Raw genomic sequence first — 26,799 nt, forward strand, 5'->3', positions numbered from 1 at the left:
ACAGGATGAAGTTTTATAATTTCTTGGATTTGGGTCTTGTCTTTATTATTATTTTTTTTATTATCAACATTATTGTGAGAAGAAATGGTGCGTGATGTTGGTTTTGCTTGATCAAAGTTTGATAATAATAATAATAATAATGATGCCAAGGTGGTGAATTGGTTTTTCTGAAATTAATAATCACCCCTCTACAGGTGTTCCAAGCATGGAGAACTGTAAAATTGTTTCTTTATTCTCCCACACAGACAACATTTTAACAACATGCAATGCGCACCCATCTAACCTCTAATTGGAAAATACAGCACCCTCAATGAAATGAAATAAAATAAAATAAAAATTAAAGAACGGTCCCATTCACAAAACATGAAAAAAAAACACCCTTATCTCCAAGGGTGGAGTAGCCCTAATTCATCTATCCAAACCCCGGAATTACATCCAACATGGCTTGCATGGTCACTCCCAACTGCTGGCTCCACGTAATCAGCTACACCGACACGTCAGATCGCGATGAGACAGTAATAGACAAAAGCAAAAGGCGACAAAATGCCACGTTGGCGAATGAGGATGAATAAGGTTATATGGATGAATAAAATGGAAAACTTTTAACTAGTTCGCGTTCACACGGACGATTGTGGAAGTCGGTGTAGCGTCGTAACGGCCCCGCGCCACCCAAGGCCTGAACTTGAGGGGGAAGATTCGGTGGAAGCTCGGAGTCTAAATGGGTGGAGATTCCGTGATGCGGTGAGTGCAGCTGCCGTTTGGATTACCTCGTGGGGAAAGCATTGCAGCAGCTGCGATGGAACCAGGACACGCTTGGATCACAAGCTGGGCCTGGCTACAAATCTCTCAACAGGCTTTTCTCATTTGCATTGCTTGATCGCCGTGTCCGATCGCCGGAGTTCATCGATCTTTCAGTTCTGTACACCCCCACCCCCCCGTTGAATTTTACAGACGGGTTGGTAGAGTTGGTTTTTCTGATCATCAGTGCGATGTTGATGATCAACCCGGGATCATTGACGTTGTGGTCGTGGAGTTGTGGATTAGCGTGTTTCTGTTGCTGAGTCAAGAAGTTTTTTTTTTTTTTTTTTTTTTTTTTTTTTGTTTTGTTTTGTTTTGTTTTGTTTGTTTGTTTGTTTTGTGTGTGTGTGTGTGGAGGAGGAAGTGCGAGTGTTGCGGTGAGGGGAGAAGCTTCAGAATCGAAGCGGGATGGTGAGGTTGGCGTGCTCGATTGCGATGTTTGCCTGTGAAGGTGGTGAGTTTGGGTTCAAGAGCTTCAGAGCTAGTTAATGTTTCATTGCTGCGATGACGCTGTTTGTGTGTAGTATAGGAGAGACATCGACTTAGCTTGCTCCAGTCCCCTACATTGCCGAAATATTATTGAAAGGGTGGACTGAGGGTTTTTTGCCGCATGGGTTGAGCATAACTTACATTTCTGACACATGTTTTGATTTCTCGCTGCAGTGTCGGAGGTTGCATTGCCTGTCCAGGATCGCCATAGCCAGCGCTCGGCACTGGAAACTGCCTTCAACGCCTCTGAGGTCATTGGTCCCGTTGAATCTGACGATAGGACAAATGGAGCCAACTCAATGCTGGTGGTGGTCGGTCACCGCGGTTGTGGCCTGAATAGAACCTTTCCTCATGGTGTCATCCCCGAGTCTCGACCCTCAGTTCGAGAGAACACCATCACATCATTCAACTTGGCCGCCCGAAATGGCGCTCAGTTCGTCGAGTTCGACGTCCAGGTAACTAAGGACGGCGTCCCTATCATCTTCCACGACGACGAGATCATAACCGAAGGAAACACCTCAAGCCACATTAGCGATCTTACGCTTACAGAATTCCGCGCCATTGGACCTCAAAAGGATTTCACCATGGGCCAACTCCTCTATTCCAGAGCTTCCGACGGTTCGACCCACGTTTGGACCGCCGACATAGAGGACCACTTATGCACGCTCGAGGAAGCATTTACCCAAGTGGAACCCACCGTGGGATTCAACATCGAGCTCAAATTCGACGACTATGGCATAACAGCCGATGCCGAGCTCCACCGGGTGATCGATGCCGTCCTGGATGATGTGCGCCAGTACGCAAATGGCAGAGTGATCTACTTCTCCAGCTTCCACCCTGACGCTGTCCAAATAGTCCGAAAGAAGACCCTCTACCCGGTGTTTTTTCTAACTGACGGTGGTACCTACACCTATCAAGATCCCAGAAAAAACTCAATCGAAGCAGCCATTGAAATATGCCGCGAGGGAAATCTGCAAGGGATTGTGAGTGAGGTCAAGGCTGTGCTGCACCGGCCGGCGTCGGTGGCGCTTGTGAAAGCTGCAGGACTTTACTTCTTCACATATGGCGAATTGAAGTAAGTCTAATTTTTGTTTTGTTTCGTTTTGTTTTGTGTTTTGTATTTTGTGTGTTGTGTTGTGTTATGTTTTGTTTTTTTTGTTTTTTGTTTTTTGTTTTTTTGTTTTTTTTTTTGTTTTTTTTGTTTTTTTTACTGGTGGTAGCTTTTGAATGAAGAATTAATCTCATGATTTGTTCTTACATGACGCTTTGGAATGACATCCAATGTATCTCTGATTCATTATATCGTATTGAATAGTGCGAAAGGAACCAAATGTTGGACACTACAAATTCCTCATGAACAATGCTCCCGTTTGGATCCAAAGGGTGCAGAGATGGCCATGTAATGCTTGGTCCGGTGAGGAGGAGGATTAACGTGATGCGTCCTGGTTCTGTTTACATATTTATTGTATTAATTTTTCTGTTGCAGTAACCTTGGAGAGGCAGTGCTCAAGCAGCGAGAGTGGGGCATCGACGGCGTCATCGTGGACCATGTGCTGGAGGTGGTGCGAGTGGCGCAGCAAATGGAGGAACCTGCTTCCCCCTCGGGTGCCGCTCTGGCCAGGAGGGGTGTTGCAGTGGTGTGATCAACAGACTACACTTCCCGAACAACAAATAGTATTCCATTCGCTGACTAGAGCTGTATATTAGCAAATTCTTTTGAGGGTTTTCGTTAATATTCTCACTCTAGAATAAGGATTCTGCACCTATCGAAGCTGTGGATACTGCACAGATTCGTGGGATTGTGGAAAGTTCATGGATGTTCAGAACTTGAGACACTGTCTATTATGTGGGTGCTCACTGTCATGCACTAAAACCCCATTAAAAAAGGTTCATGTTCATTTTGTATTCTATATAGATAGATAGATGGATATAAATTTACCATGCACAAATAGTTCATCATTTTTTAAGATGCTTTGAGGCGTCCTTTTGAGGTTGATGAGATCAAGAGCAGCCGCTCACTTACATTTCAAATGAGAGCTCCCTCTACTACTTCCGCCGCCAGCTATGATCCTTACAAAGTGTGGAAACCCACAAAGACGTGCTGGAAACAGGAAAACAAAACTTGGATCTGATCTCTGGACTTGCAATGTCGGAGCTCATGCACCGAACACATTCATACAGAAAACAGCAACTCTCTGATACCCCAGGTGCAACTCATCCACATCTGGAATGCACATCTTGATTGCTTCGATCCTTTCAACTTGATCATAGTGTCGTGATTTTGCTGCGAAGTCGGTCTTGCTCGTTAGATTTCCTGTTCCTGTGATTCTCCTGTGGGTGTTTTCTTTATGCAGTGGAGTTCGGTTCTTCGTCTCGATAAATGTGGTGGAACAATGGCTCTCCGCTGCGTAAAGTGGGAAGCTTCATTTTGGCAAAAATCTATCAAATGGCTTTGTCGAAGTATGGTAAGTGTTATTTACACCTGCTTTGTTCGTAGCTGAACCTGGACCACGTTCATGACGACGTTCTACAAACTGGTTTGTGTTGTTTTGGAGGATACCAGCCAACATCGTCATAAACCAAACTACGTGTAGGTGCTCTCTTGTCTGCGTCAACTTGCATTGTCTCTCATCGACAATTCTTGTGACTCAAATCTGTGGGCAGGGGAGTTTCTGTAACCGAGAAGGGTTGTGAGGGGATCATATCAGAACCGATGGATTGTTTGCCTGTGAATGCATCGACAGCTTTCTCCCTCTATTCGTCAAGACGAAAGAGATCAACTGAGATTACTTTGATACTTGAAAAAAATATTCTGAAGCATTCATTCCTACGTCACGTTTGCTCCACCAAAATTGTAAGATTTACATAACCAAGAGAGTGATTTTATTTACATTGTAGAGTTCAATGCATACATTTCGAACAAGAGTTGTTCGATCAGTTCAACTCAACCTTTTATTCTAAAATCTGTTCGAACTACACTTCAACTTTGGATAGTGATTAATGTAAACCTTGTCCATGTTGTAAATTGGCGAGTATCGAGTTCATCCTTGTATATCCACAGTATCAGCCTGGTATCGACCATGCATCAAGATGGAAACCATAGGTGCTCTTTTCTCCAACATTCCCTCTTGCCTATGGTTTCTTATTTACATTTTCATGTGTAAGTCAGCATTTGTTGTGATGTCAAGGTTCAGCATAGTTGCACTCAAAGACCAAGTTGCTGCTGCCTCTTAACAATAAGTTGCTGCTGTCTTAGCATCATTTTATTATTTTATTTTATTTTATTTTTTTATTTTTATCTTTTTTTATGTTGAAAATGTTTGAGCACTCACACAATTATAGTGGGAGGTGGTGCTCTTAGGATTTTGACTCCTGGTCACAGCTTTAAAAAGAGGCTGCAATGTAACTATTACCTACTCCTACCTACTACTTCAATGCATCTTTCCTACTTTAGGCAGCAGAGAGCCATTGTTCCACCACTCTACATCAATGTATACTATCAATTTTCTAAGTTTTCATCTTAAATAATACATTCTAAGCTTTGATGTATCATTTAGATAGTGTAGAATAAGCATTCATGTTTTTCAATATGACATTTGTGGCATTGTACAGTATATGCTTATATAGCTTACAAAAAAGCTAATGTCTTATCTTTTCATATTTGACAAATATAATAAACTTTTGACAAGCCTGCAATATTCAGTATTATCAACCAATTTGTCACCCATATTGGTTTTCAATTTAGTGTTTTTTTGTTTTTTTATTCATTTTTTATAGGTGTTGAACTAAGATTATGGTTCAACATGTCAAACCTATTAAGTATAATATTGATATAACTTTTTTGATAGAGAATAATACTATTTTTAATGCACATAAACTCAACTCTAAGATAAACTTATATTGGTCTCATTTTAGTCATTTCAAATTTGAATAACAAATTTACTTTCAACTTTGATGATTGTTTTTTTGATTGTTTCTTATAATAATTAGATTTTCTACATATAATAAGATAAATGCACACTTATTATTATAATATCAAATGTAAAGATTATGATGTAATGATGACTTATGCAATCCTATATTTTGCAAGTGTTCATCAATTCTTCCATACTAAGCTCAAGGAGACTGCCAAAGACCAAATGGTATTTGTCTTAGTTTGCATACCTTTTTGTTGCTTCTATATCCTTTGAAATCATGCAAGTTGACCATAAATACTTTGCAACCAATATATGGTCAGCCTATAGGATTATTAATTCATTATATAGATATAAAAACTTCCCATATTTCATTTTAAAAATATGTTTTTATATTGTATTCTTTTATTTTCTAATGATGAACACCTACTAAAGTTGTAACAATTTTTATTATATTCTAGTGTATAACATGAACAAAAGTGTCAAAGAATTCTTTTCTCTCATGTTGCTCAAATTCTTGTGCTACAACTAAAGCCTTATATTTTTTAGTCTTGCTTAAAACTCATGTTTTCTTTCTAGATGATAAGTTACAAATTTTTTATGTGTTATTTTTTTTAATATTATAAAATTCTTGATTGATAGCTTCTTTCTATTTAGTATCCTTAATAGCTTCAAAGTAGTTAATATGATCTATTTCAATATACACATTTAGTAGCCATTGTTTTAATTAAAGTTTGAGGTCAATAAGATATGTCTTTAGAATAAATGTGATGATTTTCATCTTATTCAAGTTTGGCTTCATCTTGTATTAATATTACATCTTCTTTTCAATTATCTATAAATGTAGAGAAAACATCTTCAAGGTTTCCATCATTATTCTTCACTCTAAGATATTAATGACCTACTTTTGATTCATCAAAGACAACATCTCTACTAATAATTATTCTTTTTTTTATTAGATCATAGATTCAATAAGCCTTAATATTTTTATCATATCCAATGAAGATGTGTTTTCTTATTTTTCTATTGAGCTATATTTACTACTCTTTTAACACATGTAGATAAGCAACACAACCAAATATTCTTAAATATTACACTTTTGGTTTCTTCTTGTAGTATAGTTCCATAGGTATTTTTTTAATATTGACATTAGTTGGACAAAAATTTATTAAATAATTTGTTTTTTTGATAGCTTCAAGCCATAGATTAGAAGGTAGTTTATTTTAATAAAGCTATGTTTTTGGCTTTCTCTACTATTGTTCTAATGTACCTCTCAAAAACTCTATTTTATTAAGAAATCAAAGCTTGTGTTAATTGTCTTGCTATTCCATATTTTTAGTAAAATTCTTGAAATGATTTAGATGAAATTCACCTCTTTTATTTGTTCTTAACATTAATAATTTCTCACCTATTTCTTTTTCAACTTGTATTTTGAACATGTAGACATTGGAGAATATTTTTTTCCTTGGTTTTAAGGAAGTAAATCCAACTCTTGCAAGAAAAGTCATCACTAAAAATTGCAAAGTATCTGGTCTTGCTTAAAGATTGTTTTTAAATTGGTCCAATTATGTCAATATGCCTTAGTTGAAGTAACTTCTTTGATTTATTAAAATTAACTTTTTGAAACTCCTTTTTGTGTTAATGATTCATATTGTAGTCTTTGCAAATTTCTTCAAGAGTAGTTTTAATAAAAAATAAGCTTTGTATCTTTTTATTTATATGAAGTTGGCATAAGATAGAATAAGCAAGGTGTCCAAATCTATTATGATGTAGTTTAATCTTTTCTGCAATAATTGAATTAGCTGCAAATATAGATTGGTTTATCCAATACATGCTATTACATGGTTCTCAAGACCTAGTAGTGATCACACTATGTTCTCTCTTTTGATCAATAATCCAACATTTATCAATTGAAAAGATAATTTTTTTTTTCTTCATCTGCAAGAGAATCAATTAAGAATATTTTTTTTAAAAAAAAGATATAAAAAAAATATTTACCTTCTTTGATTTTTTATTGTTAGTTTTTATGCAATTTTTTCCTTGTTTAGATCTGATATGTGATTTTCTACTTACTGCTCTTATTATGTGAAATTGGCTTATTGGTTTAAAGTAACTTAGCACTAACTTATTACTTATCCTATGTTGTAAATTTCTACTATCAAGACACCAATTAAAGTCATTCTTTCTCTCTCTCTAAATTTTTTGATATGATTGACTTCTACATCTTAAAAGTCTTCTTCTTGTTCAAAGTTAAGTAAATTCTAATATGCTTCAACAATACTTGCTATAAGCTTAATAATATTTGGTAGTAACTTCTTCAACTTGAAATCTTTTTCCATGTGAGTTCGCTTCCTACAAACATAACAAAAAATCAATTATGTATTTCCATCAACATGAAGAGTTCTTATAATATCTTGGCCCCTCAAGAAATGATGACTTTCTTTGTAAAATATGTAGCTTTCTTTGTCTCTTATAATTCTTGTGTTAAATTTTGTTTTTAAATTTTGTACTAATAATGCTTCACTTTTAGGGTTGTTGTTAATATTAGCTCTAAGTTGTAATTTGTATGCCTCTATTATTAGTCTTGAAAAAATTTCTTCAAAACTTAAAAATTTATCAGTGGACACTAAACTTTATACCAAACTATCAAAAAAAAAAAAAAAAAAAATGCAAACCATTTAGAATTATTTATACAAGAGTTTTGGTTTGAATTGTCTAACCAAGTACAACTAGTTGGTTTTTAATCTCACAAATAGTCCTTAAACTCTTCTATGGAGGTAAAATTTTGAAATTTCTAGTTAAGATTTAATACTATAGCAAGAGCTTTACTTTTGTATTTGACTTTTAGTGTTTTCTATGCATTTGATGGATTGTTGTGTTCTATCACCATATCTATTAAATAGTCTTATACAACAAAAATAAATATTTTCATTGCTTTTGCCTTCGTATCATGTATTTGAGTTTTTGACAACATGCACCTATTGTATGAACATGGATATGTTGGTGATGTAAGTTTTTCAATGGTAAACTCCTACAAATAAATTACTTGCAAAAAAGTATTCATCTTTAAGCTCCAAACATGGAAATTCTCTAAACATGGTACCATGTAAGATTTACATAACCAAGAGAGTGATTTTATTTACATTGTAGAGTTCAATATATACATTTTGAACAAGAGTAGTTTGATCAGTTCAACTCTATCTTTTATTCTAAAATCTGTTTGAACTACAATTCACCTTTAGATAGTGACTAATGTATACTCCGTCCATGATGAAAATTGGCGGGTATCAAGCTCATCCTTGTATATCCAGAGTATCAGACTGGTATCGACTATGTATTGAAACCCTAGGTGCTCTTATCTCCAACAAAAACATGAATAAATCCAGGATCTAATTTCGACCGTCACCTTCTGCTGGATTTTGTAACAATGCAGCTACGAGAGTAGAGTCTTCAGTCGGGCGACCAGAACCAAATTGGAGTAAGCAGGACTCACAACTAGAGAGAGCTCTGGGATGCAATACCAGCCAAAGACTAAGCCCCTCACCGCATCGCAGACCACATTCGACACACAGTGGGAAACGGTCATCCAGAGCGAGAAAGGGAATCGTCGAAGCAACGTTAAAGGAAAATATGTATCTATATATATATATATATATGCACTTTGCGGCGCAAAGAAAGAGGTGTAAGTGTAAACTTGCATGGTTCGAACCCCCAGTGTTATGACTGTTTCGATGTGTGCTGTGGCAATCTATGCGAATTCACCACACCGAAGACTCAATTCTGATGAGGAATTTTTCAGCAGGGGGAGCTAGGAACGAGTAGAGCACTTGAATCCAGGAGGGAACCTGAGCGTGGATTCCTTAGGCAAGCACGCATGGCCATCCCGCAGACTTTTCAAGAGTGTGAACGTCGATCTCACGGAGGAGAGAGACGTGGGAGTTTCACATGAGCCTGGACCTGCTCCGGATCTGTCTGCACCACCTCCACCAACAACAACATGCATGCATTCGGCGATGCAAATCCGGCAACTGGGTGCCGAAATCAAGAGGAGCTGGGTTTGATATGGAGAGCTGGGCTGGGTTGATGCCCTCACTCACTCACAAATGCAACATAACCAGGTCTTGCTTTGCTTTGCGTTACTACAACAATTCCCTCCTCTTCCTCCTCATTCTCCTCTTTTGTTACAGGGATGCTAGAATCTCCTGCTTTCCATGCCCGGCGTGTATGGTGCTTGCATGCATGGATGTGCACTGTTTCACAACAAAAATTTTGGGCCTTGCTCCAGCATCATTCCATTTGTTTTTCATGGAGGGATGTTGGGGTTCAAGAAAAAGTCTAGTTTGGTTTGGCTTAACTTAAAGATTTTTTTTGGTTTTGTTCTGTTTTATTTATTTTTTTACAAATAAACTTTGTGTAAGGTTTATTTTGCATGGTTTGTATTTTAAAGTTGAGATTCAAATTGCAAATCTTGGAAGTTGTTCTTTTTTTCCTTTTTATTATTATTTTTTTTTTTTTGTTTTTTTTGTTTTGTAGTTTCTGTGAGCAATTCTCTCATTTTTTGGAAGTTTGGGGTTGCCATGAATAAAAAGGTGTAGATGTTTATTTTGTTGGAATTGAATCGTGGAAAGTTCTTTTTTGTGGCTTCGAGGATTGTGTGTGATGATAATCAAATTTTAATGCACATTTCTATTTTGCAATTGTTGCAGTTATTAAAGAAAAAAAATCAGCTTTTAGTCTAATTGTCATTTTTTAGAAACTTTGAACTTTTTTATTTCACTCTATATTTCTTGTTTGATGCTCTCTATTGACATGTGACAAGAGTGATGGAGAAAAATATAAGATATTTATTTATTTATTTATTCATTGCAGAAAGAAAAAAAAAAAAAAAAAAAATGTAAACCCAAGAGTAAGATCCATTATGCATAGTTGATATTTTATAGCTAGAATTCAAACTATCTACCTTGTATATGTTGTTTTGTGTTTAATTCATTGCAATCTACTATTTTTGAATGATATATATTTTTTTAAATGAACTTGATAAATAGCATTTAAATCAAAAACATGTTAAGAAATATTTCCTCTCTTATACAATCAAGATTAAATAATTCTCAACATCATTATCAGTATCTATTGAACAGATAAATTTGATTGATATCAACATTAAACCTAGTATCTTTAGTAGCTTCTATTATATGAATTTCTCACATGTAAAAAATACATTAACAAACAGTTTTATTCAATTGGCCTTCACAATTACTTTTCAATGTTAATATCAAAATCTAAATTTTGTTTTTGATCAAAGTAGAAAAGAAAAATACCTAATCTCAGCTGTAAAGTCTAAATTCTTTGGGATGATGTGTAGTTATGACCATAGCCTATCCTTTAATTGCAATTGATAAGCTCTGAAGAGACTCATATATCATAATGAAAAAGAGAGGCCAAATCCACTACTTTGTAACTTTTTGGGAACATGCAAATACACATCATGGCCCACATATGTCCTATTTTTCTTTTTTTGTTTCTTTTTTTGTTTCTTTTTTTGCATTTCCTGCTTTAAAAATATAAGTTTACTTCCCTTCTGTTTTTTTTCATGTGAAAGAGACATAGTTGCCTCTTGGGTCAGCAATGGCAGCTATGCAAGCTTGGGTGTGTATGAAGGTCCAAAAGTCCTGCAAAGCTTGATTGTGATTTAGGGTTTCCAATTCGCTATCTTAGAAGCTTACATGGACCCATTTTTATTCCATGTGTATACAGGATTAAATGGACCATATAAATGCATGTAGAATCACATGCCCAGTTTTATTTTGTTTTGTTTCAACTTTTTAGAATGTGCAAATCAATATTTTATTATGCATGTATATTCTTTTGCAACGCTTTTGAACTTTAGATATCAAACCATGTGATATCTTTCATTTGTATTTTGCACGCATATTTTCTTTGATGACATACAATTAGTACAAAACAAAGTGGATGTATCTAGGCACATGTACACATATGCAATGTTGAATGTACATCCTTGCTTTTAAGTAGAAAATGATATGCATGAACCTGATTCGTCATTTTCCAATTAGAAGCAAATGTTGTCATTATGTGTTGTAATGTATGGTAAATTCACAATTTATGGTTTCATTTTTTTACTTAAGTATCTGATTTTTAAAATTACATTTTTAAGACAATGATACAATTTTATATACTTTTTCTTTTTCTTTTTTTAACCAAAATAAAATAATAATAATAATAATAATAATTAGACAATAGCATAGATTATATATTATCTACTTGTATTATCTTTAATTAAAATCTACGAAAAAAACTAAAGATCCAAAATTAAAATATGTACCACATGATAGGCATTTCATACAAGGCGTTGCCATACACCCAAGTAGGGTATAACAAGTATGGGTTAAAAAAAAGGGATGGATGCACAACCTAAGACCAAATAAAGTTTCCAATAGATAATCAAGAAAAAGCTTTGTTCTTTTCTTTCTTTCCTTTTAATCTTCATTCAAAAGCATAGAGCAACAATTGCATGTTTAATCACTCACATTTAAAACAACATCTTGACATTGTGGAAAATGAAATTATTTCTTGCCATGCCATCTCCAAGGTAAGTGAGGACTATGACCCTTTGAGTGCTCCACATCAAATGCATAATTCTTTTATTTTATTCTATTTTTAGTATTTTGCAAAAATTCTCAATTTGGTACACCAATTTGGCCTTATGTGTTGACTAGTGAAAATTTCACAAATTTGTTGCCCACCATTCACTCATTTGTTTTTTTGTTGTCCACATTGTGCCCACTAGCTCCCACAACATCCATGTGTTGCTCTTCCTCACCAAAATAGAAAGAGCATGGAAACAAAGTAGAAGGGAATAGAAGAAGGAAGACACGGGGAGGTCGACCTCCTTTATACATTGGCACGGCCATGGTCATGGGGTATATCTAAAATGGTTGGCATTAAGATAGACAACCCATTTTTAATAATTTAAGTATTTGAGCATATTTGCAATAAGTGTAAAAATAAAATAAAAATACACCCATATATAGAAATAGAAATAAGGAGGATTTCAAGTGTTTCTATATAATTAAAAGACAAAAATGGAATTTATATAAATGTTTAAATCCCAGCACATGGTTGACAATAGGTTGCCAAACTAACGGAAATTTTCTATCCTGTAGGTTGGAAATGGGGGGTGGTTGACAATGGGTTGGCTACCTTAAAGGAGGGAGGTGATCTTTGAGGCTGTCAACTATTGCTTCAACAAGAACAACATCATTTTCTTGCTTCATTAATAAAAAGTTAGTTTGTAAAGAATATCCACATTGTGGCAGAAGAAGAAGGCATTGGTCTTCAGTAAAGCAAGAGGAGGTTCTGTTTCTTCATGCTTCTATTTTATTGTATTTTATAATATTATTCTTGTTTTGATGTTCTTTTCTCTTCTTTCCAAGTGCAGTCCTGCACAAAGGGTTGATGAGGCTGTTCAAGCACAATGCTCATCAGAGTCCACACCACTCACTGCACACACTTTCAAAGCCCTTTCTGTGTCATGAAGAAGAAGAAGAAGTCTTTCCTTTATTTTTGGTTGTTTTCTCCCCATGTGTTGCTTTCATTCTGTGCATTCTTTGATCACAGCAGTAGCATCAGCAGCTTTCGGTGAAAAACACGACAGGTGGAAATGAACACCTCAGTCACAAGAACCACCTAATATTGCAATTTACAGACTTCAAGGATTAAAACAAAAAGAAATAGATGAAGCACTCAAGCAAGCAAACAAGCTGCTACGGTGGAGGGGGTGTGAATGGTGAGCAGGGAGTTGATAGAGGCAGAGAAAGAGGGAGGAGTTTTGCTGGATCCAGTCTATCCCAGGCTGTAGAATCAACACAAGAAACTTCATTGGAGCAGGGTTGCACAAGTGTCCACATTTTTACTGACACAACAAGGCAGCACACAACTAGACTTCATACCCTAAGGAACCCATCTTACTACAGTCGGAAAACATCAATGTCAACCTGGACTGATGTGACAGAACCCATGGGAAGGGTTGAAACTTAGCTCACACTGTCAAATCATGCAGGTTGAAATCCACCATTGTTTCAGCCCTCTCGACTTCCACTCTTATGTGCAGCAAAAAAGCAAAAACAAAAACTGACGGGAAGGCAAAGCAAAGCGATGTTCATTGAAACAGTGATCAATACACGAGCATTATTGTGGTGGAGGAGAAGAAAAAGAAGAAGAAATGGACAAGTACAGAAACGAACAGACACTACATGAGAAGCGTATTGGAGAGTAGTGGTAGTAATGCAAATATTTTAAAAAGTAGAAGTAAAAAAATTGCACGTGGAGGAACTTAAAAAGAGTATGTACATCAATGTTAGTGCTGACTGCTCCGGCAGCACATTGGCCATTGTAAGTTTGTACAAGTACGCCACAAGAATTTTATCCAAATCAATTCAGCAGTTTTCTTTTTCTTTTTCTTTTCCCCCGGTTTGCGCTAGGTCGTGCCTACGAAATGGATTATTGGCCTTTACAAATAAAGTAAAAATAAAAATAAATAAAAAAAGAAAAAAACCATAAAACCGAAATCGATGCGGCTGAAGCGGGGCCAGTGCTGGGTTTTGGGGTTGCAGAATGGGACCAACCAGCACCTTGGAAGGGACGCGCCATACTAACGCCGTGGACCGTGGAGGCAGACAAAGTGATGGGTTATTCATCATCTCCATCGCTGATTGGAAATGAATCGCTGCCGTCGCCATCGACCATCTTGGCTCTGTTTCAGTAAAGAGAACGATTGACAGCTGCTCCAACCAAGACTCACCACAAAAACCACTCATTCTTCATAAAGAACTTCCGATAGTACTCCTCAGTGGATGTGGCTAACAGTGAGTGTGTTCAGCTTGATTCAAAAGCAGAGTCCAAAATGCTCCAAGAGATAATCATATATCTACATGGAGTATCACGAGAGGTGACAGGTTCACGGGGCAGAGCAAATATGCGTGACTTGGTATTCTAACTACGGGAGCAGGGCATACCGCTCAAGAATAAACTTGCCCTCTTTGTATTTCTGGCTCTTCTCAAAAGCCACTTCCTGTTCACAAGGAAATAAATCCACGTTAAACCCTTCATTTTCAAGGAAGAATGAAAGAAAGAAAACATCCCTCTTAAAACACCAAAAGACAATCGAATCTAGTCCGTCGAATCATCAAAAAGGATAAAACTCTAAGTTTCCTTCATTTTAAGACAGACATCCTTACAAAAGATAAGACATCATTCCGCAAAAAAATCAGCCAAGCCCACGTAAACAATACCATCCTGTAATTACCCACTGACAAATATGTCATGCAATGCACCCCCAAATTTGTCAATAAATTCCCGCTCCAATCTGGATACAATCACAAGAGGACTACAAATAGAAAACACCGGTGCAATATATTTTCATCCTTTCTCAACATGTTCAAATACAGCCGGAAGTGTGAACATCTAGGACTGCACTGAAATTGCATCAATTGCTGAACGAGCGGTGGAGTATGGCTTAAGAAGCATTACATATTTCCACCCCACGACTTGCTGGCAACTGTTGCAGAAGATATCAGCCACCGTATGTTTACCGGTGGTCATCATTCGATCCTCTAGTGGCCCAACAGAGACGTTCACCCTGTAATTCAAAACGAGATACTCAGACCAGAAGAAGTTTTTTTGAGTCAAAGCTCCTCCCCATCTGATTTATTTCTATAAAAAGTCTTGGATATGTATTCCAAAAGCACCAGTGTCACACGCAAAATGGCGTTTCCTAAATTTCTGAAAGAGAAATTCAGTAGATGATCCCATTAACTACATTATTGAATAACGTATGCAACACTATCAGGACGAGCATTGAGAAGGAATAGGGCAGTTACACAGTATTGAACAGGTAGGCCTTTCCGTGTCGGCAGTGAAACGACTGCAAAAAAGAGCGCACGGAACATTAAGGCATTGGGAAAATAGGTTCCTGATAAGTTGCGACATAATGGAGCATTCAGATTTGCAGTACACAGGAAAAGGCTGGTAGATGCTAGGATTCCAAAATACCAACGGCAGGTGACTTAACAAATAGGATAGACAGAACAGCGTGAGATTGAGGCCCACACCTTCGAGACCAGCTCATCGCACTGAGCTAAGTGGCTGCGGCAATTCCGACAGCTATAGATGCGCCCATCCAATTGTATCAAGTACAACCTGCCCATGATGTTGCCTCTCCTTCTCTCCTGTATGTGCTTATTATTATAACACAAGCACCCCACAGTTCTCACGATCGGAATCCCATCTCGCTGTCACCGGCTGGTAATGGCATCACGAAGAAAAGGCATTCTCAGAGACAACTTCAGTGGGTACATATCAATTCACCAATCACATTATGCAGAACCAAAATACAAGGCCATTCCCTACCGTCAGTCCCTTACCTCCAATCCAATTCCGAGTAGAATGGACACGCATTTCAGATTGACAGCTATTTCACAATGTCAACACCAAAAGGCAATAACGAGACGTCACACTGCAGCCATCGCCGCGATATAGACTAAACTGCTGTCGAACCATGGAAAAAACCATCATCAAAGAAACTAAAGAGCGCATCTGATACATTATAAACGATGCCACCACGACTATACCTACATCGTGATTATATTCGAGAACTCGCAACCGAAGCCTTCTAAGAGTCGAAAGAAGGTCAAAGAGATATCCATTGGCACAGAGAAACGTGATTTATCGGAGAGAACGTCGAGATTCGTCTCCACCACAATCCAAACACTATCCACACATAAAAAATAGACGGTAAACACGCAATACCCAAACGTCAAACAAGCCATAGGCGGATTACACGGAAGAAATCCATCCTGGATTGTACGATGTCCATACAGTGCAAATTTGCGCATATGGTTCAAAAGGTAAATGAAGTGGCAGATAAATCAAGAGCGCACCCAAGAGGAGATTAGACACTAGGAGTGCGACGCACGTATGGCATGTAAAAAGGTTTCTGACACTTCATAAAGAATATGCATAGCCCACGAACTGCTCGCTCGGCGTCGAATTGACGCAATCGAAGAGTGTTCAAACATAATTCACGCTGACAATCTACCGATGTTCGAGTCAATGCGAAGCCCGAGACGCAATTCTATGCGTCACGGCCACGTAAGCAAGGTCCCACGGGTAAGCGATGAGGACCTTCACGATAACCAAAACAACCACGCTCCCCGGATGACAGATGACTACCCATCACGACACAACCATGGACAACAGACGTCCATAGAGGCGAAGCCCAATTCCTGCTCCCAACAGCCATCGGAAAGCTTAACAACCCAACGCATCCAAGACGAACATGAAGATCGAATTTCAGGCACGCATGAACCCAACAAACACACACCACCCACCAAATTGCAACCGAACGAGTAAAATTGGACCTCACAAACGCTTCCCACTACACAAAGATCAACAACCGCAACATACGCACGCACATACAAACAACCATACACGCTCCGACTCACACATCCACCTCAACCCAGCCCCCACAAACGAAACGAAACAAAAAAACCGAAAAAAAAAAAAAAAAAAAAAAAAAAAACCCCGAACCTGAGAACCACTCGCAAATTCGTTGTCCAATTGTACTTCTCCCCCGTCACCCCCTCTATCACACACACCCTACCCACGTCACAATATAACTCAGCCACTCCTCCACCGCAGAGACTTTTCGGTGCTGCTGCTCTCTCTCTCTCTCTCAAACACAGGTACCACCAAGGGCAGCCCGCAGAGCCTGCACGACAATCGCTTTCCAACCCAAGACTAGCGGAATTATATCTCCCAGTGTCGAAAATAGAAGCAGCAGAAGAAGAGGAAGAAGAAGAAGAACCGACAAGGTGACGGATGAGAAACACAAGCAGGCGTCGAGCAGGATGAGGGAGAAGATGCAACAGGAGGAATCAGAAGAGAAACAGACAGAAAGAGAAGGAGAAAGAGAAGGAGAAAGAGAGATTGAGAGAGAGAGAAGAAGAAGATGGTAGCCAGCAGCAGCCAGCAGCAGCAGCAGAATACGCAAGACGGCTGGCTGGCTGGCTATGGTGGTGGTGCTGGTGCTGGTAGTAGCAAGCTTAGTAGTAGAAGAAGTAGTGTAATTGTGCCCACGCAAGACCATGCAACAAGACAAAGCCAATGCCAAAGACAGGGAAGGCTCAAGGGAAAAGGCAAAGGAAAAGGGAAAGCGAGAAGAAGGCCAAGGAAAGCCTTTTACTTTTCTCGTTTCCTTTCCGTCTACACTTCGTTCATCCCCACACCCAGATTCTCTCTCTATCTGTCCCTTTCCGTTCGTTCGTTTGTTTGTTCGGCCCTATCCCTCCCTCTCCCATTTCCGAGGCATCACCACACACCCCCCCCCCCCGACTTAATGTGCACGAAATGGATGTATAAATGGATGAATGTATGAAATGAAGGAAGGCGCTGTGGGGATCTATATTTCATTCGTCCGTCTTGCCTTCGCGACTGATGTGTGGTTGTGGAAGTGGATGTAGTTCATCCAAATGGGGAGATGCTTTTCTACCTTGCTAATTTTGGGGTTGGGTCCGCGTTTGTATTATTAAACATGAGTCCACGTTACACTCCATTTATAGGAGGCGTCACCAAACCACCTTTTATACACATTTCTTGTATGTCTAGTTTCTTCTTTTAAAATTAGTATAACGGATTAAGATTTCTTAAAGATCCTTCTTGCCGCTCCACATTTTTCTTTTTCTTTTTGTAATTTAAATTGCTCGACATTGTTCACACGGTACTAATTTTTGTTATTTAAACAAAAAAGGGTATATTTATATCGAGGTTGAGTCTCAATGCAATTATATTTCTCTTAGATAACTTAAGTATATGATCAAAACAAGTTATTAATGTCATGTTAGTGCATCATTACAGCCTTTCATTCGTTTATTCATGAAGTCACATGATATAATGTTGATACCTCTTTTATCTTGACAAAATGTTAAATTCCTATTAAAAAAATAAAATATGTCTGTGATCATCTCTAATAACAAAACTGTATTTATTATTTTTACAATTATTATACATATATATACACACACACACACACACACACATATATATATATATATATATATATAAGAATCATGATAGATGTTTCGTATGTAATCATTTTTACTGATAAATTTGAAATAAATTAACTTGTAATTTGTCATGTTGTATTTTTATACATCTCAAACTCTTTTTTCTTTCTTTTTCTTTTTCTTTTCTTTTTTCGTGCTCAAATCATGTAATAATTTTTTATTTTACAAAATGATTGTGTGTTTCCTACTTCTTTACTAAAAAAGAAAACAAATCTATGTATTTTTTGAAATTATAAATATGAATAATTAAATTTAAAATACAGGAAATTGTCTTTTAGTAAAAAATTATTTTTATATGTTAAAAATATTTTGTTTATATTTAAAGTTCTATTAATAAATATAATTCTGATGTTAATATACTTTTTTGATATATATCATTTCTTAAAATAAAATAAATAAAAAATATATATATATTAATTTATAAAATAAATATTACAAAAGATATATCAAATATATAAATATAATCAACCATAAAGTAATTTTTAAAAACTAATTTTACAAAAGATTTTAATCTTGCTTTAGTAGATTATGTAAGATAGTTAAAGATTATAGCTTGTTTTATAAAATTTTAATAAAAATCCAAATCTTGCTTGAATGTATTTCATAACTTTGGACAATATTCAATAAATTTGATTGAAGAATCGAGTAATCTTGGTAAAAGAAATCATCTTTTTAGAAATAAAATACTTAAACCATTGCAATTTAATCACATGTTTTAATCATGTTTTAAGATGATTATTGTTTAAGTGATTATGGAAAAAAAAAAAAAACTATACTTGAGGATAAAATATATAAGTCAAATAACACATATGTGAAGAAATTGTATCAAAATGTATACTTAAATATAATACTTTTTGTGACAAAAAACAAAGTTTATGCAAGTTTTGGAATATAGAGTTACAAGTAAATAGTAAAGTCTACAAATATTTGTTCTATCACATTGCACTTTATGACCTAATTTTTTTCTATTGATTTAATAATAAACATTCCAGATTTAACATATCTTGCAAAATAAAAATTTACATTACATCATGCAATTACATCTTGTTGTTTAATCTTAGACACAAGTACATCCTAATTGTATAGCTTATGTATATTTTAAATCTTCAAATATATTATATATACATACAATAAAAAAATCAACGATAGATTGATGACAATAATAAAATAAAATTTAAGTAAAACAACTATATTCGATAATGTCCCTGTATGATACAATTAAAGGATTTTAATCATTTTTTATGTAGCATTAAAAAATATAAATTTTTTTATAAGAAAAAGTAAAAGAAAAGAAACCTACAAAACTTTTTAATATATTCTTTTATTTATTTAAGAAATTTATTAATGAATACTAAAATTGATTGCAAAAGTTTATGCAATATATAATATAAATACTTTATTTTATAATAAAACATTAGTTTCAGGTACATAATGTTTTTTGAATATTTCTTTTAAAGATTGAAGATTATTTAAAAAAATAAGATAGCCCGACAAAGTACCATAAAAACGTAAGTGAAGAATTATATATGTATATATTTATATATATATATATATATATATATATATATAGGTCTATGCAATCTTTAACTTAATCGTCTTCTTAAAATAAAATAAAATAAAATAACCAAAAACCAAAAACCAAAATTATCAAAATAAGAAACTTAATGGAGTGATTATTTCATCATTTTTATTGGTAGGTAGTCTACATTATTTTAGGCTGTTCCTTGTAAAGATTAAAGGTCTATAATTTTGTAGGCAAAAAAATCTAAGAAATCAATACATTTTTTTTTCTTTTTTTTTTTCCCTTACTCAGCAATTTACTTGAATTTGATCCACCTTTAATGATAGCAATTGCAACACCAAATGTTTCCTCTTAATATTCTATTCCTTATTGTGCAATGTTCCATGGTATAAAATAAAATTAGCCACTACTTGTTGCAACTAAAACCAAAATCTACTTGAAATCTAATAGTGATTTAGTGAAATAAAACAAAAAAATGAATTTAGTAAAATAAAATAGAAATGACTTGTAAGAATTGTTGGTATTAGATTTATATAAACATAGATGTGAATATGCAAGAAAAGATTTAATACTATCAATATATATATATATATATATATATATATAAAGATTTATTTATTTTATGCCTTTGGAAAACCATCATTCAAGTTCTTAACCCATGTGGAATTCACATGTAGTATTTGCAACACCACAAAATGTTTTATCTGAAGTGCATTGGAACCTCTTAACCTATAAAAGCATTTGTTTATTGTTTAGTTTACTTTCTTCTATTTATTTCTACTAAATGTACATATAAATGATTACTTCTATTTTAAAATAAAAAAAATGTTTCATCTAGATATATCATAAAAACTATGTTTTAAAAGAATCCATATATATATAATCAAATATTGAACTAATGTTCTGATTAATGGACATTGTGGGTTGAATTTATGTTTTGCATATTTGTCAAATGACGAGACAATATAATAAAGTATTATCAAATTCAAAAATTCTTCCAAAATAATTTAGGTTACCTATATTAAAATAAGTTTCGTTCATTTATCATAATAAGAAAGTATTTAAGTAGAGAAACACAAACCTTTGTTTTCAGTTTTGATCATAAATGTGCAATTATCATAAAGAAAAAAAAAAAAAAAAAAAAAAAAAAAACAACAACAACAACAACAACAACAACCATTTTTTCGTCTCAATCTCTTAAAATAAGCTTCAAAAAATTTCTTGAAAAATAAAGGAAATTCCATGTTTTGAACTATGTATCCCAAACTTTCAAATAAGATGTTCATTAAATTAATTTTTTTTTAGATATATAATTCTTACAATAAAATGTTTTTGATCAATACATTTTTACCATTTTTTTATAAAATTTACAAAATGCATGTGACTAAAGCACTGACCATTTTTACAAATTTATCTTTAAGCTTCAATTGTAAATAACTTTTGTTAATTATTACAAACTTCATACAAACAACTTCACCTTCTCAAATTCAAACAGCCGATATTGTATGTGTTGGATCATACTTGTGCAGATGTGATTGAAACTAAATGACCATAATTTTATGTAGTTCATGCTAATTGTTTTGTACAGAGAAACATATATATGATTACTTCCATCTACATATAATACTGTGGCCAGATCATAAATCTTTCAAACTATCAAATCATAAAATTTATCTATGATGGTTGTCATATCTTATCCAATATGTACAATGTCAAATTATATCTTTAACATATGAGATTTAAAAAAATAATAGTGGAGTGATCTTAACAGAAAAAAATATTTATAAGTTAGTTTAATATACTTATATATTTATATCATATATCATATTATAGCATATTAATTTTAATAATGTAAATTTGTATATGTTTAAACATGTTTTATTTTGTTGAAGAATTATTATTGTGTAATAAAAAAATACACTAACAAAATAATATAAAATAATAAAGTAAGAGAGATATGTATATATATATATATATATAAGGGAATGTTAATTAGACCCATGTTTTTATTAAATAGATCCACCTTTGATAAAGAATATGATAGTCATGATGAATGTGGTTTGTTTTTATTCCAATAGTGGAGAAATGAATCTATGGGTTTTTTTTTTTTTTTTTTTTTTTTTTTTCATGATAGTTGGGATGAGTGGGTTAATTTAATAAAAGCATGAGTCTATTTAACATCCCCTTTAATTAATGGATTATGTTTTTAAAGCTAAAAATAACAGTAATAGTATTTTTAGAATTACAGGAGCCAACAATTTTCATGTGTTTAGCAAAGTGGGTGGCCACGTCACCATTATTACATTGAAACAATCAAAAGAATAACGAAGGTACTATAATCAAAGGACGTGAGGAATAGTGTGTCCTATGCTACTTAAAATTAACAACTAGGATCGAAGAACGTGTGCAAGAGACACCCAAGGCCGTGAGCCATTCCTCCACTTCGCCCGCGGAAAAGCGAGAGCAGTTATAGGTTCCTGCGGAGGACCCTCAGCCGTGCCGAGGGTGGGAAGCCGTGGTGGAGAGGCGACCCTAAACCCTAAAGCCCGAGGCCGCACCATCGAAGCCTCTCTTTCTACTTTACTTCAAGCATCGCATCGCTGCGGACCTCACCATGGGTAAGTCTCGCTGCTCCTCCTCCTGCCATGGCTCCTTAACGTACTGCGTAGATTTTTCCCTGTTGTTTTAGATGACTGAGAAGTCCGTGCCTCTTTCTGATGAGTCGGAGTTATTGGCACTCTCTGTGCAGGTATCTCTCGTGATTCCACTCACAAGAGACGGGCAACTGGAGGCAAGAAGAAGTCATGGCGCAAGAAGCGCAAGTATGTATTCATCTGGGTTTTACTTTGCGTTTACGCGTGAATACTGTCATTTGAGTGGTCTCTGGGTAGTCGTTTTGAGAGCTTCGTATGATTGTGGTGTCTACTATGTTGGGGATTTTGTAATTTCTGGTTTTTTAGGGTTTTAATGGCGTTGGATGGTGTGTTGTAGGTACGAGTTGGGAAGACAGGGTGCTATGACCAAACTGTCTAGCAACAAGACCGTTAGGCGTATCCGTGTGCGTGGTGGAAATTTCAAGTTCAGGGCGCTTCGTTTGGATACCGGAAATTTTTCGTGGGGCTCGGAGGCTGTGACCCGTAAGACCAGAGTTTTGGATGTGGTGTACAACGCCTCGAACAATGAGTTGGTTCGTACCCAGACTTTGGTGAAGAATGCTATCATCCAGGTTGATGCCGCCCCGTTCCGAACGTGGTACAGCCAGCACTACGGCGTCGAAATTGGCAAGAAGAAAAAAACCGCTGCCAAGAAGGATGCTGAGGTTTGCTAGATTATATCCGCCTGGTTTTTTTGTATCTTTGATATAATATGTTATCTCGACTCGAACAGATGCATTCAAAAAGTGAAGTCCAGGGCATTGTCACGAAATCTGAATTTCTTGGTCGTCTGAACTTCTTGTCCTTTCATTTTGAAGAGGGTACTTTGGATTAACTTTCATATATTCTTACCTCATTTAGGAGGCTGAAGCTACTGAGGAGGAGAAGAAGAGCAAGCACGTTCTGAGGAAGATAGCTAAGAGGGTGGAGAGCCAAAAACTCGACGCTCATCTGGAGGATCAGTTTGCCAGCGGTAGGCTGCTCGCCTGCATTGCCTCTCGACCTGGTCAATGTGGTCGCGTTGACGGGTACGTTCATCTAGAAACCCTCCAGCAGTCATGTTTGTGCTCTTGATACATTGTTTATATATGATTCTTTAATATTGTCTTCTGGGCTTATTTAGTTTCACGTTTTATACCTACGGTTTTTGCTTCCTTACGTAATGATCAGCACGTCCGAAACCCTAAATTGTGGATCTTCCCAGAGGTAGACTTATCAGTTTCCCACACAAGATTAGGTTTGCATGTCGTAAACAACGCCAGAGCTTTAGTCGTTCCGAAAATATGTGTCCTGTCTCATCATAGTCAGATGGGTGCTCTAATTTGTAGTGTATCTAAAGTTTCAGAACTGTGAGGGCTGCTCATTTTGTTACGTCGAGCAATTTTGTATGCATGTTATGTGCAATGTTGAAGCTTTTTCCAATTAGTGCACTTTAAAAAAATTAACATTTTTTTACTGACCTTAGCCAAAATAGTCGCATGGGGTATCCGAACAATGTGCACGAGTCGGAATCGCTGACACTACTCTTGGGGTTATCGCAGGTACATCTTGGAGGGCAAGGAGCTCGAATTCTACCAAAAGAAAATTCAGAAGAAAAAGGGCAAGGGGGCTGCTGTCTAGGCCCAAATATTTCTGATAGTCAGCTGGTAGGACCATAATGATGTGTAAAGCGTTAGCAAACTTATGCTTTGAGGAAGTTATTTGAATTCTATCCACGCAAGTCTTCTTGTGATGAAAATTCCCACGTAGAACTTACTTCTGGTGTTGTGTCCTTGGCATTGGAGTGCAGCGTCTTGTCGTCGTTCATTGCAGAAAATGTTCGGTTTCCTTTTTACAAAGACGCTGAAATGATTAGTCAAGAGCTATTCATTCCATGTTTGTGCACTATCGCGTACTTGAGCCTGCTTTCTGTGAAGTCGTTAGAATATCTTGGGATTATAATTTCGTAGGTGCATTTCGAGAATCTTGTGCGAAACCATCATGCGTCCTCAATTGTGTTCTGCGATCCCCATGGGTACCCTTACTGCTACAGTGCGCTAGTTGTATCGGGGGAAACTAGCCTCTGTACATTATCATGCCGAGATTGGCACGCCGCCAACCCTTGCCTCTTAACGTGCCGTAATATACCCATAATCTTAGGCGGAGAGTGAGATGGGCAGTATAACTATGTGCAAGCGTTAAAGAGTGTTGTGTTCGTTGAGCCGAGAGAAGGTTAGCATCTCCCTCGATAAGGACGAGAATAGCCTTCGGGCTTTACACATGAGGTTAAGGCTTCCCGCGCTATGGGCAACCATCGCGGATCTGAACCCAATTTTTGAATGTAGGACCTTAAATGTTGTAACTCAACGAAGTTTCAGGTGGGTGTAATGCCAAGTCGGTCATTCCGCAAGCCCCCGTCCCCTTCGATGTCCATCACTTCATTTAAAGCGTGGCTAACCATTGCCAAGGAGATATAAAATCAAGGAAAGGCATGTGGATATGAAGTACTGAAAGGTGCATAGGTGTGCATGTAAATAATGTGTGGCACTCTGCGCTACTCATCTTAAAAGCATGCCTATGAACTTTCTGCATGTCTAGTTTATTCCTCGACGTGGTTTCAAAGCGATGGACTTGCTCCTCGTCACAAACATATTGCTCTACGTCATTGAATTGTGGTGATTCTAGGCTCAATTTTTGGTTTCCACTTTATACATTCTAGTTTCGCAGATGTCTGGGCGAATTCTAGCGACAACTGCTCCTCAATCTCGCACGGTTTACACTGTTTCCCAATCGCGAAACTTTCTTCGATGGATTCGTAAGTTTGGAAGACTTGGCTCCAGTGTCGCATTGGACAAGGCGATGGCGAAATTAAACCCTACGCAAAGCTAAAGTAGAGGGGGATCAAGTTGGTGGGATTTTCTGTTCCCTTGTTTACTCGGACAGCGTTGGTTTGTCAATTTTGACGAGTATTATATTCATTCAGCAAATGTTTGTGGACGATTTGTTGGGAGCCTCGGCATAGTTTGTGTCTCTAGGATACTGGGCTCTAGTAGGAGAATAAATGCTTGTTTAACATTCATCGACTCTGAAAATTTTCGTTTCTATGAGACTTGGACCTTCACTTACTATTACTCATCGGGAACTATTAACTGCCAGAAATAGTGTCACTCTTTTACCAGATTGTACGAGCTTGTGTGCCTACTGTGCTGCTGACTTGCACAGACCATGTGTGACTCGCGCTAATGGTTAAAATTGTCTGATTCGAGTCATCTCTATGCTCAATTTAAACATAGGTTTGTGATTTCAAAACCTAAGTCCTCATTATCGTGAACAGAAACGGAGTTGAGTACAATATACGTAATGACAATGCCTGCTGGCAAGAACAATGCGCTTTAGTGCCAAAATATTCGCTGTTCACTCAGCAGAAATCTTCTCGGATGAAGGTTAGAAACAGACTGGTCAAGGTGGAGTTTCTCCTCCACTGTATCTAGAAATGCACGTTTGTCTTGCAACTGTTCGCTAACTGCACCAGGGATGTCAGTCAAGGGAGGGTTATGTGAAAGGGATTGGCAACTGCTGTGATGGTAGCGAGGGTCATGCGAACGGCAAACAAGGATGCAGTAGCCATGGGTCTAAAGCACAACCGTCCAATTTTGCTGATGTGAGTGCAGCTTTTGAGAATATGGTATCTCTCTTAATAACGCAGGAGGTTGAGGAACAGTGCGACGCAGATGAGAACAAAACTTTTCAACAGACTGCCACTGTCATCGATACAGTTCTTCAACCATGCCAGAGACGGCAATTTCTGTTGATTTATACAGAATGGGTAACTGAATAAGTACTCGCACATTTCGCCATGATTCTCCTTTCAACAAACCTTTTTCGTCCAAAATCTTGAAGGGAAACCAACACAATTTAACCAGTGTTGGGTTGGATGGCAGAATGGTTTGACATGCACTAGCAAGTGCAGGCATTACATCGATCCACCTACAAAACACTCAGTGACCTTGATGATTTTCACAAGTGAGTAGGGTATGTGCACATCACAAAAGCAGCAGAAGAAGATTGTGGGGCTGTGTGTTTGATCCCCCTGAATGCCACAATAGACATGGAAAGCTAAACTGGAGAGTAGTACAGTCTAATCCACTCACGACTGGATTTATTGAGGCTTGTGTTCTGGTTGGACCCATCTGCTTGAACCGCACCCAGGTTCATAATCTGCACCTGCATTGTGTGAACAAGTATCCTGGTGCCTTGTAATGCTCTAGTACTCCTTTGTACTAGAATTCCACCTACAATGCCGA

General features: G+C 36.6%; 4 protein-coding genes and 1 non-coding gene across 9 annotated transcripts; 4 read left to right on the forward strand and 1 right to left on the reverse strand.

The window, feature by feature from the left end:
* The first annotated feature begins 701 nt into the window (after positions 1 to 701).
* Positions 702 to 3,195, forward strand: LOC112281113 (glycerophosphodiester phosphodiesterase GDPD2). Of its 3 annotated transcripts, none has more exons than XM_024517304.3 (3): positions 702 to 914; positions 1,462 to 2,362; positions 2,774 to 3,195. In XM_024517304.3, coding segments are annotated over exons 1-3 (1,059 nt in total). In that variant the 5' UTR covers positions 702 to 913; the 3' UTR covers positions 2,931 to 3,195. The 3 variants fall into 3 exon arrangements, with proteins under 3 accessions (XP_024373072.1, XP_024373071.1, XP_024373070.1); XM_024517303.3 differs by lacking the exon at positions 702 to 914 and adding an exon at positions 941 to 1,249; XM_024517302.3 differs by lacking the exon at positions 702 to 914 and adding an exon at positions 942 to 1,252.
* Positions 3,196 to 13,511: 10,316 nt separating this feature from the next.
* Positions 13,512 to 17,292, reverse strand: LOC112281471 (protein yippee-like At5g53940). 3 transcript variants are annotated; one of them, XM_024518027.3, is made up of 6 exons: positions 16,806 to 17,292; positions 15,329 to 15,518; positions 15,098 to 15,141; positions 14,748 to 14,856; positions 14,234 to 14,289; positions 13,512 to 13,971 (listed from the first exon to the last, which is right to left on the reverse strand). In XM_024518027.3, exons 2-6 carry the CDS (start codon positions 15,422 to 15,424, stop codon positions 13,908 to 13,910), a joined length of 369 nt encoding a protein of 122 aa, XP_024373795.1. In that variant the 5' UTR covers positions 15,425 to 15,518; positions 16,806 to 17,292; the 3' UTR covers positions 13,512 to 13,907. The 3 variants fall into 3 exon arrangements, with proteins under 3 accessions (XP_024373795.1, XP_090105775.1, XP_090105774.1); XM_090249649.1 differs by having other exon boundaries at positions 15,852 to 17,292; XM_090249648.1 differs by having other exon boundaries at positions 15,641 to 17,292.
* Positions 17,293 to 22,447: 5,155 nt separating this feature from the next.
* Positions 22,448 to 24,267, forward strand: LOC112281889 (small ribosomal subunit protein eS8). The gene is made up of 5 exons (XM_024518878.3): positions 22,448 to 22,480; positions 22,612 to 22,684; positions 22,854 to 23,181; positions 23,378 to 23,544; positions 24,058 to 24,267. Exons 1-5 carry the CDS (start codon positions 22,477 to 22,479, stop codon positions 24,134 to 24,136), a joined length of 651 nt encoding a protein of 216 aa, XP_024374646.1. The 5' UTR covers positions 22,448 to 22,476; the 3' UTR covers positions 24,137 to 24,267.
* Positions 24,268 to 24,526: 259 nt separating this feature from the next.
* LOC141045313 (uncharacterized) lies at positions 24,527 to 26,626 on the forward strand. Its single transcript, XM_073533509.2, has 5 exons — positions 24,527 to 24,547; positions 24,728 to 24,873; positions 25,830 to 25,938; positions 26,028 to 26,321; positions 26,437 to 26,626. Exons 1-5 carry the CDS (start codon positions 24,527 to 24,529, stop codon positions 26,524 to 26,526), a joined length of 660 nt encoding a protein of 219 aa, XP_073389610.1. The 3' UTR covers positions 26,527 to 26,626.
* On the forward strand, positions 24,706 to 24,834 carry LOC112281965 (U6atac minor spliceosomal RNA). Its single transcript, XR_002969727.1, has one exon. It is a non-coding gene; the product is annotated as a U6atac minor spliceosomal RNA (small nuclear RNA).
* Positions 26,627 to 26,799: the final 173 nt, after the last annotated feature.

This window comes from Physcomitrium patens, chromosome 4, assembly GCF_059467195.1.
Source record: "Physcomitrium patens ecotype Gransden chromosome 4, ASM5946719v1, whole genome shotgun sequence".
NCBI classification, from domain to species: domain Eukaryota; kingdom Viridiplantae; phylum Streptophyta; class Bryopsida; order Funariales; family Funariaceae; genus Physcomitrium; species Physcomitrium patens.